Source organism: Triticum aestivum, chromosome 6A (assembly GCF_018294505.1).
Source record: "Triticum aestivum cultivar Chinese Spring chromosome 6A, IWGSC CS RefSeq v2.1, whole genome shotgun sequence".
Lineage (NCBI taxonomy): Eukaryota > Viridiplantae > Streptophyta > Magnoliopsida > Poales > Poaceae > Triticum > Triticum aestivum.
The window spans coordinates 314,460,306-314,472,223 of NC_057809.1; the positions used below are offsets into that span (position 1 = coordinate 314,460,306).

Here is an 11,918-nt window from a genome sequence, read left to right on the forward strand (position 1 = left end):
GCCGGCGCTGCGAGTGCGCCGGCCGAGCGGCGTCTCCGCCGCCGGCTCGGTCTTAACGCCGAGCAGCGCCGGAGAGCCGGAGGAGTGGGAAGAAGAGTATGAGGAGGAAGAGGAGGAGGAGCTGAACCTCCTGGGCATCCATTGCCCGCCGCGTCGGCGGTGTGCCGATGCGGCCGCCCTCGCCGCGGGGTATGCCAACGACGGGTTGTTGCCGCCCTTGAGGTGCGTCAGCACGCCCTCGAGCATGCGGCCGGGGACGCCCCACCACAGGTGGCGCCCCTCGCTGTTCTTCGCGCCGCCCACCACCGGTGCCCCGTTGGTGGACGCCAGCCACTGCTGCTGATGGCGCTCGAAGTATGCCACCCACGCCGCGTGGTTGTCGGCGACGTACTGGGGGAGGGCGAGCTGGTCGTTGGTGAGGGAGGCGCGCACGATCTTTACCTCGTCAGCGAAGTAGGAGGGGCGCGCCACGGCGTCGGGCAACGGAGGAATGGGCACTCTGTCGTTGCTGAGCCTCCACCCCGTCGGCCGGCGCGCATGTCCGGCGGCGCCGGGATGTTGGCCTGGAACAGGAGCCATGACTCCTGTTCGCGGAGCGAGCGGCAGCCGAAGCCGTTGGCCGCCGCCTCGTCTCCGGGGAACCGTTCGGCCATCGGGAGAGGGAGAGGGAGGGCTCGGCGGCGGCGGCGCACGGGTGAGGGAGGGCTCGGCGGCGGCGCACGGGAGAGGAAGAGGGAGGGTTCGGCGGCGCACCGGAGAGGTATAGCTCGGCGGCTAGGGCTGGTGTGGCCAGAGGCGAGGGAGGCCACCGGTTTATTTAGCCGCGCTCCGCCCGTGTGTACGCGTGCGAGGGAGGGGAGGCGTCGGTGTGCCGCCCCGTGATGCGCCGCCCGTGAGGAATCAATGACAAGGCTGACCGGTGGCAGCCTTGCCATTGATTCCCTGCGGGAAACCGAGGCGTTGGGGGAAGACGAGGGCGGTGTCACTGACGCGGCTGGCCCACGGCTCTTTCACGCCAAAACCGCTCGCCCCGGCGCCCTCCAGCGTGCCGAGTTCGGTCTGGGTCTGCCGGTGCTGATTTCGGCCCAGATCGACAAAAATCGGGTTCCTAGGGGCGCGACTGGGCCTTCCTAAGGGCACGGCTAGAGATGCTCTTACCACGAACAATATGATAAGTAATCATAATCAAGATTCTTAATTTTCTTTGATAGTATGATTTTACTTCTCCCGTCCTCTGTCGTGTCAGATGTATCCATAATTATAGAATATTCTGTGCAATATTTTCTGGTTCCTATTTGAGGTCTGCATCTTCTCCAATTCGCTCTATGCTGCAATACAATATATTTTCAAATTATTTACTGCCATGCCGCTTTCTTCTATCTTTATACATTGCAATTTTATATTGTGTTTAATTCCATATTCATATGCAACTGCAAACAAACTTGTATGCTAACCAAACTATGCATAGTCATTTTTTTTACCATGGATAGATTGGCTTATGGCACTGCCAATTTCTCCCTAATAATAAAGCATGAATTGACTTTGTCGGATTCACCGTCATAATACGCTTTCACATAGTCGTAATATGCTTTTACGATTCGTATAGACAAAATCGTAATATAAAGGAGGTGGTACTAATAGCACGATCTTTTCTTCACTCTCCATCTGTTGTTCATTCGCAACCTCCCGAGCTGGCCTCGATCCATGGCCTCTCCTTCCACCCAGATCCGATCCGTCACCGATCGTCCGTGGCGCGAGCGCCGGGCCTCCTCCTCAATCTCCTCGTTCTGCGCCGCCCCGATTACACTGTGCACACGTGCTCCGGAGCCATGGCCGCCTTTTGTCGAGCCGCGTGATCGATGTCCGACCGGCGCCGCGACCGGCCTCTTGCGCAGTTCCCGACCGTCGTCCCCTGTGCCTCCTCCCGCGTCTCCCCACCTCGCCTTTGCAGCACCGTTGTTGCACGTCTCCAGCGCCATCTGCTGCAGCCCCGCAGTCAACCGCTTGCACGCCATGGGCAGCGGCCATGGACCAGTTCGACAAGACCATGGTGCTTGCGGGCGGGATGCCCCTCGCCGCCGGCAGGGCAGGGAAGATGTGGGAGTCCCTGGGCACTCTTGTGTGACGCCTCTGCACTGCCTTTGAGGAGCACGATGACTGCCTGGAGGCCAAGCTGTTTGATGTGTCCGTCAGGTCCGTACTTTCCTGCCTCTTCCCTGCCCTCCCCTCTTACTCTCAAACTCAAGCACCAACTCGACGGCAAGCACCATGCAGCAGCTCAGTCAAAGCCCGGTACTCTTTCTGAATTTTATTTGTACCTACAACACATACCCGTTATGTCTGATGCTAAATTTTGAACACAGAAATACATTGAACGGACAAGTGCTGAACCGGTTCACTGACTAGCCTGATTGATTCAATCCCCATGTGCTTGTGTCAATGCCTGCAAGGGAGCAAGCGTACTGGCGGGATGGTTGGAAGGAGAGTAATTTGCTACAAAGCTTATTATTTATGGTTATTTCCTGAATCTCTGGTATAATATACAATACATTATGTAGAAACCAAAATGATGTTCATAGAGATCTCAGAATTAGGTGAATATCATTATGCTTGTGTTATCTTTTTCATTTTATGATTTAGCACCAGTCGCCAACTATGGTTACCGTGTGTGGCTTGAATCCAATAGCATGTGATTGAACAAATGAACGAAATATAGGTGAAACATTTAATTTTTAGAAGAGATGGGTGATACGTACTTCCGTTCAAGTGTTCCCTAAATTTTTTCATAGTTTGCATTGGGACACAGTAATTGCTTAAAGCATTTATTTGACTGCAATGTTGCTTGCCGGCATCTCCGCCATTCATCTTGTCATTGACAGAAACCCCATCTTGTCACTGATAGAACCCCAGGCTCTTCCACCTATAGCAAACAAATAAAAGGACTTGATTTATGGGCTTGTAAATTGGTTGTATCTACATGGAAGGTTTATGGATTGTGAACCTTTTACTCCGTCTTATCCTTAGGCTGCACAACATTTACTTTAGCAAAGGTCTCTCTGTTGCTGAGATTCTTAAAAATGGATGGGAGTCGGTGCAAAGTACATGGACACATTGGTGCGATATTTTAAAATTGAGAAACAGCCTCCAAGCTACTTGTGAAGGTGTCAATTTCTGCATTGATAAAGATTCAATTATACTTCTGATGGGATTTTTTCTGTTAGCTGTCTCTACAAGAGAATGAACTTGAGAAATATTAATTTCTAGATAAATTTCTTTGGAAAGTGAAGCTTCCCCTGAAAATTAAAGTTTTTCATTGCTGGTTTTGAAAAAATAAACATACTAACTAAAGCCAATTTATTCAAATGATGTTTTCAGGGAGATAAAACCTGTCAATTACGTGGTAGAGATTAGATTATTGGTGCAAAGGAATCGGTATTACAACAGAACTTGAAGCTGACGAGGATGGTTGACGTTTGGTTTTGGTGGAAAGTCAGGTGCATATGAACAACCTATTATCTTCCATTTGTTTTTCATCATTCAATGGGGGCAATTTCCTAGTTCTTTTTTAGTACTGTCTGGAAAGGTTATTAGTACGGATATAAGTTTGTCAAAATTTATTAGCACATATGAGGTTCTTTGTTTGGACCCCCATTGGCTCTACATAATTTTTTGGAGTGGGATTCTAGATAGCTGCTTTTATATGAACCTCGTAAAAAAGTATTATGCCGTTGATCCTAACTGACTGTTTATATGTCGGACGATTTCAACTTGCTATGTCCCAACATACTTTTTTTAACAAAAACTGTAGAAGTCCTAACAGTCTACACTTCTGCATTGTATCTTGAAATGCAGATCATTTCTCTAGCATTCTGGCAAATGGTAGTTTGCAGATTGATGAGTTGGTTCCAGTTCCTTTAGCAGGTACATCACATCTCAATCATAATTCTGCCCCACTACCCAACAAAAAAAAATACGACGGTGATGTTCATTGGTGCTTGGCCTCCAGAAGTGGGTTTGTCGGATTTTCATTTTCTTTGTATAATAAATGTAATACATAACTCCTGGAGCCTATGGATTTTGGGGAGATAGTGTATGTACTGTAGGTTCATTCTGTTTTCTCCTAATGAAACTTGGGGTGTGTGCACAATTACAGAATTACCAAGGAGACATTTTTCGGACAGAAAGAAAATCTAATATTTGGTTTCCGTCCATTTTCTACTTGCATTAGCATTATAAAACACAATGAATGTCCCAGTGATTAATCACAAATAATGCCCCGGTCTATCCATAGTAGCATAATGGGCCAATGCTAGAATAATTGACAAATCTACAATCTTTTTTTTTTGTAATGGTGGTGTTATTTCTGCTAGAATGATTGCATTTTATGTAATATTGCAAATATACTCTTGGTCGATAGAAATGATATCTCCCTGTTTGGTCTCAGTAGGAACAAATGCTCAATATCAAACATCGTGAGATAGTTTTTTCTCCCGTTGCAACACACGGGTTTAAAAGGAAAAAAGAAAAAGTATATGAGATAGTGAGGGTTAGGGATGATTTGGAAATAGGTCTAGGTTTAGGAAATGTCGCATACAACCCATGTTATGGTTATTGGGTTAGGGCAGTGTGATATTTTCTTCTCCCGTTGCAACGCACGGGCTCTTTTGCTAGTAATTATATGTAACCTTATGTTCACATGGAAGTTGTAATGTATCCCCAAGTGAAGATGAGCTACATACGAGCTACATGTACAATTAGATTTCGCTCTTTACTTACATACCATTACTTTTTTAAATAATGAAAAATACAAATTATAGGAAATCATAATATTTCAAAACAATGCAAGCAAATATATACAAACCACATTACATCCCTAACCTAATACTCCCTCCATTCCACAATGTAGTGCTTCCTTTATCCACGTGCTTTAACTTTGACCGTAAATTTAACTATCAAGACCGATTGCAGCGGGGGCAAAAGTTATATCAGTGAATTCGTATTCGAAAGAAGTTTTTAATTATGTAACTTTTTCTCCCGCCGCAGTCGGTCTCGTTCGTTAAATTTATGGTCAAAGTTCGACCTCAGGAAGCGTGGGCGCACTATATTTTGGAATGGAGGGAGTAATAACTAAGAATCAAAATAGACGGGCGCAGCAACGCGCACCATCAATCATCTAGTACACTGTAAAACACGTCGTGATGTCAGCTCCACCCCCTATTCATCACGCTGGTGGGCGATTCAGAAGCACAGAACAGCACACTAAACGGCAATTTAAACTCGTGTTTGTTGCGCCGGCTAGAGGCGTTTGTGATGCATGCGACAGGTGCACCCGGGCCGGCATGTGGGCTGTTTTCTCTTTTTTGCGGGAGACGCAATCGTTCAGCAAACATATGATCATCCTATGGTGGGATCATGCGTTGTTCCGAATGATGGCTGCATCTTCGTGTCACAAATATTCTGCTGTAATCAGTTTGTTCATTTTAATTTTGCGCAAACTGCAATAACTCAAACAATTGCCCAGAGACTCCGTACACTTCCAGGCTCCGGATAATGAATTTGTTAGCAAGACTGCGTACGCCTCCAGATAAACTGAGATTTACTAACAGCAGCCACAAGCACAGGAGGTAGGACACAATGGAGAAACAAATAAGCTTTGTTAGCAAGATTATGTACATTGTAAACAAGCACAGAAATGTCCTGCTGATCAATCAAGCCACAGTTGTTTGAAAGAATTTATTTATATGCTAATTAATTACAGAAGAGTTAGGAAAAGCTGAACTTCAACAAGGGTTGAGTATTTCTCGACCACAAGTCAAGGTCGGTCAGAAGAAACTCACCTACTCATATTGAGAATTACAAAGCCCTTCTGACCGGAGCTCTATATGTGATCAGTAATTCACACTATAGTTTGACCTAAGAATAGATATGTCAACATGGCATGCCGTTCTCAATCAATGATCTTTGGGCCTGTATTTGCCACCAAGGTCAAATGATCTGTGTGAAACTGTCGAGCAAAAAGCTTGTCCCTTTAATTAAAAACAAGGTATATGCTTGCCACTTCAAATGGCATAATAGGCTATTGAACAGTAACCACCTGCTTCATGGCAATTCATATTTCAATCTCAGATCAAATACCCCAACCAGTCCATGTGATCACGGAAGTGCCAAAACAACGTGAAATGCCGCAGAATGATTGTCTCTTGGAGGCTTAGGCATTGTGAGGTCAGTAGCTCTCTGGTATCATAACCCTTTTTTAAAAGCAAGACAACTTTAACCTTGGCGACTATTCACTGGACCCGCTATTTCTCGATGACGAATCTGTAGCAAGTTAACAATACATAAGGAAAAAGTTTATGTACTTCATACTCCCTCCATTCCACAATGTAGTGCATATTTGGTTTTTAGAAACTCAAACATGTCTACGTTTGACCAAGTTTATAGAATAAACTATCAGCATTTAAAATAGTAAATATTTAAAATATGAAAACAGACTTCATGATGAATCTAATGATTCTAGTTTTGGCTTTTAGATGTTGATATTTTCCCTACAATCTTGGTCAAATGTAGACTTGTTTGACTTTCTAAAAATCAAACATGCACTACATTGTGGAACAGAGGGAGTATCCATCCCAAAATAAGTGTCGCCGATTTAGTACAAAGTTGTACTAAATCAGCGACACTTATTTTGGGACGGAGGGAGTAGTATATAAACAGCTCTGCAAACAATACCTCGTGAACGGCGCTTTCCCTCCATGGCTTCTTTTTTTTCCTGACAGCTTTGGCAAAGGAACGGACCATCCCATCGACGCAAGTTCCCAGGTTGTGATGAATCTTCATGTACAGATATCCCTTGATTTGGCTTTAACTCTACTTGACAAATAGCACATATAAAGAGTTTGAACATATTTCGAACAGGGTATTCAGAATCCAGCCTGCGGTTAAAAAATGAAATTTGAGCCATATGCACAGGTCTTGGTGCAAACTGAAGGAATTCAGAATATCAACCAAACAAGGTTGCGCTCAGCAGCAGATAGGAAGATAATGTGAATGAACAAAATATTTTGAGGGTTTTGCATGCAATAGAACGGAAGGTCAGATCCAAATACTTCAAACATGACAATGTTATGCTGTTTGAATGAGTTTATGTGCTCTATATGTTTGCACTTTAACTTCATCTAACTTTCCTCATGGTGTGTATCTTTATAAATTACTTCAGCCAGAATCCAAAAGGATGGTACGTGTCCTCAAGTTGTTTTTCATTTTGTAGCGAGAAACCATCCGTAAGTTTATTCTAGGCCCGTGAGAAGGTTATTGATTAAGCTAACACTGTTGGTCGTCAAAATGGAAAATGAATGTGCAAACTTCTAGAGAACAAGAAGTAAGAATGCAAAAGAATTTATTAATCGACTTTCTCATTTTTCTTTCAGTAAGAATCTATTATGGTTGATGATGCGTTGGAAACCTTCAACACGATTATATAATCATAACTGAACTTCATGACCATTTGCTCTTTTGATGATCGAAAATAGAATTATAGAACCAACCGTCTAGAGAGCAATGCACATTCATCCTCAAATATCTCTTCTACAACGTCTGGATCCATATATTCTCTATCTGCATGGGATGATGAGTCGGAAGATGTTTTCTTGCGAAACATATTTTTGAAAACACCCATTCCTGGTTGCTTTTTAGGAGCTGACATAGCTGGGTTGCCTTTTTCTGGTACTAGGTCAACGACTATACAAGTGGTGTCATCCCTCAGTCCCTTTGAGTGCACTGCGTCCTGAAAAATATTTGAATGTGTAAAGAAGAGCATCATGAAAGAGTCAGGGTTAGAGAGAGAGGAGGGGTGTACTTTAACAATTTGCTCGGCTGCAGCTTCAGGAGGAAGTCCTCTTGAACAGTTCAGAGCCTGTTCTGCAGTCAAAGCATCCCAAACACCATCGCTTGAAATAATAAGCCGGCCTCCAGCAGTAGATAACTAGACACATTAAAAAATATATCGGTACTTTTCAGAATCCAGGGATCAGATTAACATAAACAATACACTAGGTTACTCGGAGATGGCAGCAAACTGCTGTGTCAGGGGTTAGATACGTCCGGATACCCGCTGAAACATAGCAAAGTACGTATCCGCCGATATTTTTTTCCAAATAATTAAACTAATTCAGATACGTCTGGGATACTCCAGATACTGATCGGACACGGGGAAACCAGGAAAAGCCTAACCCCGTACGTATCATTACCCACGAACCACCGTTCCCCTTTTCTCGCCTCATCCTGCCTTCACCCGACCTGAGCTCTGCGCCGCCACTGCTGCCGCTCCCTCCCCTTGCTGGAGTGCCACCGCACTGGATATGAAGAGACCCAGTGGCCGGCCCACCGGACAAGAGAAGGGGAGCCCAGCCGCCGCCACTCCGTCGCATACCCCCCTGCTGGAGTGCAGCCGCACAGGATAAGAAGAGACCCAGTGGCCAGCCCACCGGACCAGAGAAGGGGAGCCCAGCCGCCGCAACTCCGTCGCATACCCCCTTGCTGGTGTGCCGCCGCACTGGAGAAGAAGAGACCCAATGGCCAGGCCACCGGACCAGAGAAGAAGGGGAGCCCAGCCGCCGCCGCTCCGTCGCATACCCCTAGATCTCAGCGCCCCTCCCTTCCCAGATTAGATGACTGTAATCTACCCACTTCCTCTGAGCGCAACCACCGTGCTCCAGCCTTAAGTTAAAACTGTTATAATGTGTTCTGCATTTCCAGACATACCTTTACTTGCTTGACGAGAGGAACAGGAACGATAAATTCACCCACGTCCTGATCTCCGATTGTCCTTGACAGGCACAAACCCCCAGGCCAGCATCTAAGGGGGCCAATCTGGAGGTGAAGAAAAGCATGCATTAGTAAAGCAAATGAAAAGAATATGAAAACTAGAAAAAACACATGCAAAATGTATCAATGAAAAAAAAACAATGTCCCTCATCTTACACCCTCCACCTATATTGGGCACTTCCTCCTGTTCCACTCCTAACACGAATGCACGATTGGGTACCATGTCTCTTGCATAAACTAATATGTTATATGCCGTTAAAACTCTAAAAATCCAATCAAGGTTTTAAAAATTGGCATTTAACAGCTGTGTAGCAAACACTTTGGATCAAGTTCAAAAGCAAATTCAATACTAGGGAGCACATTTAACATGAAACAAAAAAGTTAACATTAGAGGGCAACATACAATTAACATATGCAGCTAAAATGCTACTTCCTCCGGTCCTAATTACTGTCGCGACACCCAACTCCGATGAGCAAGCACACCCGCGACGATTAAAAAGGGCCGGGGGGAGTAGATATATCTGTGGCTAATGTTAATCAATGTCACCAAAGACTGCATAAATTTTTCAGTACTGAAGAACAGGTTAAAGGATAATATGTCTCCTAACAGTCACCATAAATACTGCAAATTTCCAAGTCGAGTACGAGTATCTCATAAACTGAAGCAACAGAAATGGCAACAATGAACCTTGATGCAAGAAAATTAACTTGAATGGCAAAATAAGCAAAGTTGAAACCTCAGCACCACCAACAACATTTAGCCTTCCAACATCACCTCCAGCTTCTGTTACACGATCAACCCTGCACATCAAAATCAAGTGGCAACAGATAAGTTTTTGCCATGAGAAGTGAGAAGGCTTATATCAGGAGAACAATCTTACTCCTCTTTACTGGCATCGAAACGATGATCCGAAGATAACTGATAAATTGAACCTTCAGCTTCTAATACACAACGCGAATCACCAACAGATGCAACAGTAACAACCAATCCATCTATTATGACAAATGTCACTGTTGTTCCTGAAGAGCGTGCTGTAAAGAAAGAAAGTGATATCAGTAGGACATTTAATTTAGGTTGATGCTAGTAATGTTTGAACAAGTTATTCCAAATGTTTCACAAATGTATGTCATTAGAGACCAAAGAACAGGAATAAACAAGATCCATGCCAGCATATGGAAGATTCTAATGACCGATCAAAAGATCTCTTTTTGCTGGCTCTGATGACAGATAAATCTCCTTTTTATAAGATAACTCAGAATACTGGAGGATTAGTGAAAATTGCTTTAATTATCACTTGACGCACCTACTGTTTGGAAATCTTTATCGGTTTTGACAAATGCTGCAACCATCGCCCTTGGAAGCGCAGCAAGCCAGTCCTCCCTGTTGAGATCAGCAGGGACTGCACCCAAGATGTTGTTCAAGAGATTCTCCTTTGTATAAATAGCGGCTCCATTCCCATTGTGCCCATCAAACAGCTGCAATAAAACCACCGCGCTGAGAGGCTCTGAACAATTGCTTCTAGTTGATTATTCATCAAAATTATTGCCTCCAAAATTTCTTCAAAAAAGTCTAAAATGTGGAACTACAGCAAATTAAGATACTTTGTGCTATTTTTTCAAAAAAAAGATACTTTGTGCTATAGCCAGCAAGTCCAGCATTACATAATTCAATTGGACACATGCATTCATTCATTGTTGACGATAAATTAACCTTAATTTCATTGTGAAACTAGTACTCCCTCCGTTCCTAAATACTCCCTCCGTTCCTAAATACTCCCTCCATCCGAAAAAGCTTTTTCGGACGGAGGGAGTATTTGTCTTTCTAAAGATTTCAACAAATGACTACATACGGAGCAAAATGAGTGAATCTACGCTCTAAAATATGTCTATATACATCCGTATGTGGTAGTACATTTGAAATCTCTAAAAAAAACAAATACGTATTTAGGAACAGAGGGAATATCTGTTATGCACACATAAACCATATATAGAGTCAGCATCCCAATCTCCAAACGAATTCAAAGCTTCCCTCCAAACGAATTCCAGAATCCAGAATTCTCCAACAACCGAGCATAAACAAAATCGAGCAAGCCTCACAATTCACGCACGCACGCACGCACGCATCCAACCCGATCCACGTGAACTTAGAATTATTGAGCACCAACGTAACGTATCCACGTGACGCACGGCGCTGCCAGATCGGGCACGCACGAAATGCGATTGTAAGGGTGTGGGGCGCTTACGCCGAAGGCAGAGAAGGAGGATGGCGGGAAGCCGGGGAGACGCTCGCAGTCGGGCTTGAGGAAGACAAAATCCTCGCCCTTCTTGGCTTGGCTGAAGAGGCCGTGCTGGAGCTCCGGGCGCTCGGCGGCGGTCCTCTCGCTGACCACCTCCCGCCGCAGAAGCACGGCGAGCGGCACGGCCGAGCCCCCAGCCGTGCTGCCGCCGCCGCCCACGGAGCCCTGCACCGACCTCGACCGCGTGGACATCCCCCTGCCCTGCGACCACCGCCGCGCCGATCCGCTAGAGGCGCGGTCCCCAATTCGTCCCGTCTCACCCGTATTGGTGAGGGGCTTTTTTGGGGGGAGAGAGAGAGAGGAGGTGAGGAAGGAAGGGAGGAGGAGGTCACATGGGTACAGAACGCGGAAATCCAGCCCGCCACGCGCATTCGACATTTTTCGGCAAAAGTTGGCAATGGACGACGAGGGCCATGTTCGGACTTCGGATTAGGGTTATTAGGGTGGCGTTTGGTTCATGGGCAAGGTTAAGTTGGCTAAGGATATCCTCAACCACTTGGTTGGGGATAGTCAATTTTCGTTGTTTGGTTGGGAGAGATGGGGTAGGTTGGACAACCACATTTTATTGTTTGGATAAGGATAAGAAGTGGCTAGCTAGGGGGTAGCAGCAGTTTCAATACAACGTTGATTTTGTCAATTTCATAGTTCAAATCAGACAAGTTGCAACTACTCACATAGTCCAACTGTTAATTACGTTATGGATATTGAGTCCCTCTGTAAACAAGCAGAACTGGAGAAGCGAACAAGTTGCAGTTCAGAGAGAGAAGAAAATCAAGGAGAGGGATGAAAAATAGCTGC

General features: G+C 45.1%; 1 protein-coding gene and 1 long non-coding RNA gene across 3 annotated transcripts; one reads left to right on the forward strand and one right to left on the reverse strand.

The window, feature by feature from the left end:
* The first annotated feature begins 1,646 nt into the window (after positions 1 to 1,646).
* Positions 1,647 to 4,205, forward strand: LOC123127485 (uncharacterized). 2 transcript variants are annotated; one of them, XR_006462527.1, is made up of 3 exons: positions 1,647 to 2,292; positions 2,364 to 3,494; positions 3,853 to 4,205. It is a non-coding gene; the product is annotated as an uncharacterized lncRNA (long non-coding RNA). The 2 variants fall into 2 exon arrangements; XR_006462526.1 differs by having other exon boundaries at positions 1,647 to 2,193.
* Positions 4,206 to 5,635: 1,430 nt separating this feature from the next.
* Positions 5,636 to 11,487, reverse strand: LOC123127486 (probable protein phosphatase 2C 15). Its single transcript, XM_044547207.1, has 9 exons — positions 11,067 to 11,487; positions 10,128 to 10,299; positions 9,705 to 9,855; positions 9,561 to 9,624; positions 8,761 to 8,868; positions 7,856 to 7,981; positions 7,545 to 7,783; positions 6,730 to 6,932; positions 5,636 to 6,318 (listed from the first exon to the last, which is right to left on the reverse strand). The coding sequence occupies exons 1-9, from the start codon at positions 11,310 to 11,312 to the stop codon at positions 6,284 to 6,286; spliced, it is 1,344 nt and encodes a 447-aa protein (XP_044403142.1). The 5' UTR covers positions 11,313 to 11,487; the 3' UTR covers positions 5,636 to 6,283.
* Positions 11,488 to 11,918: the final 431 nt, after the last annotated feature.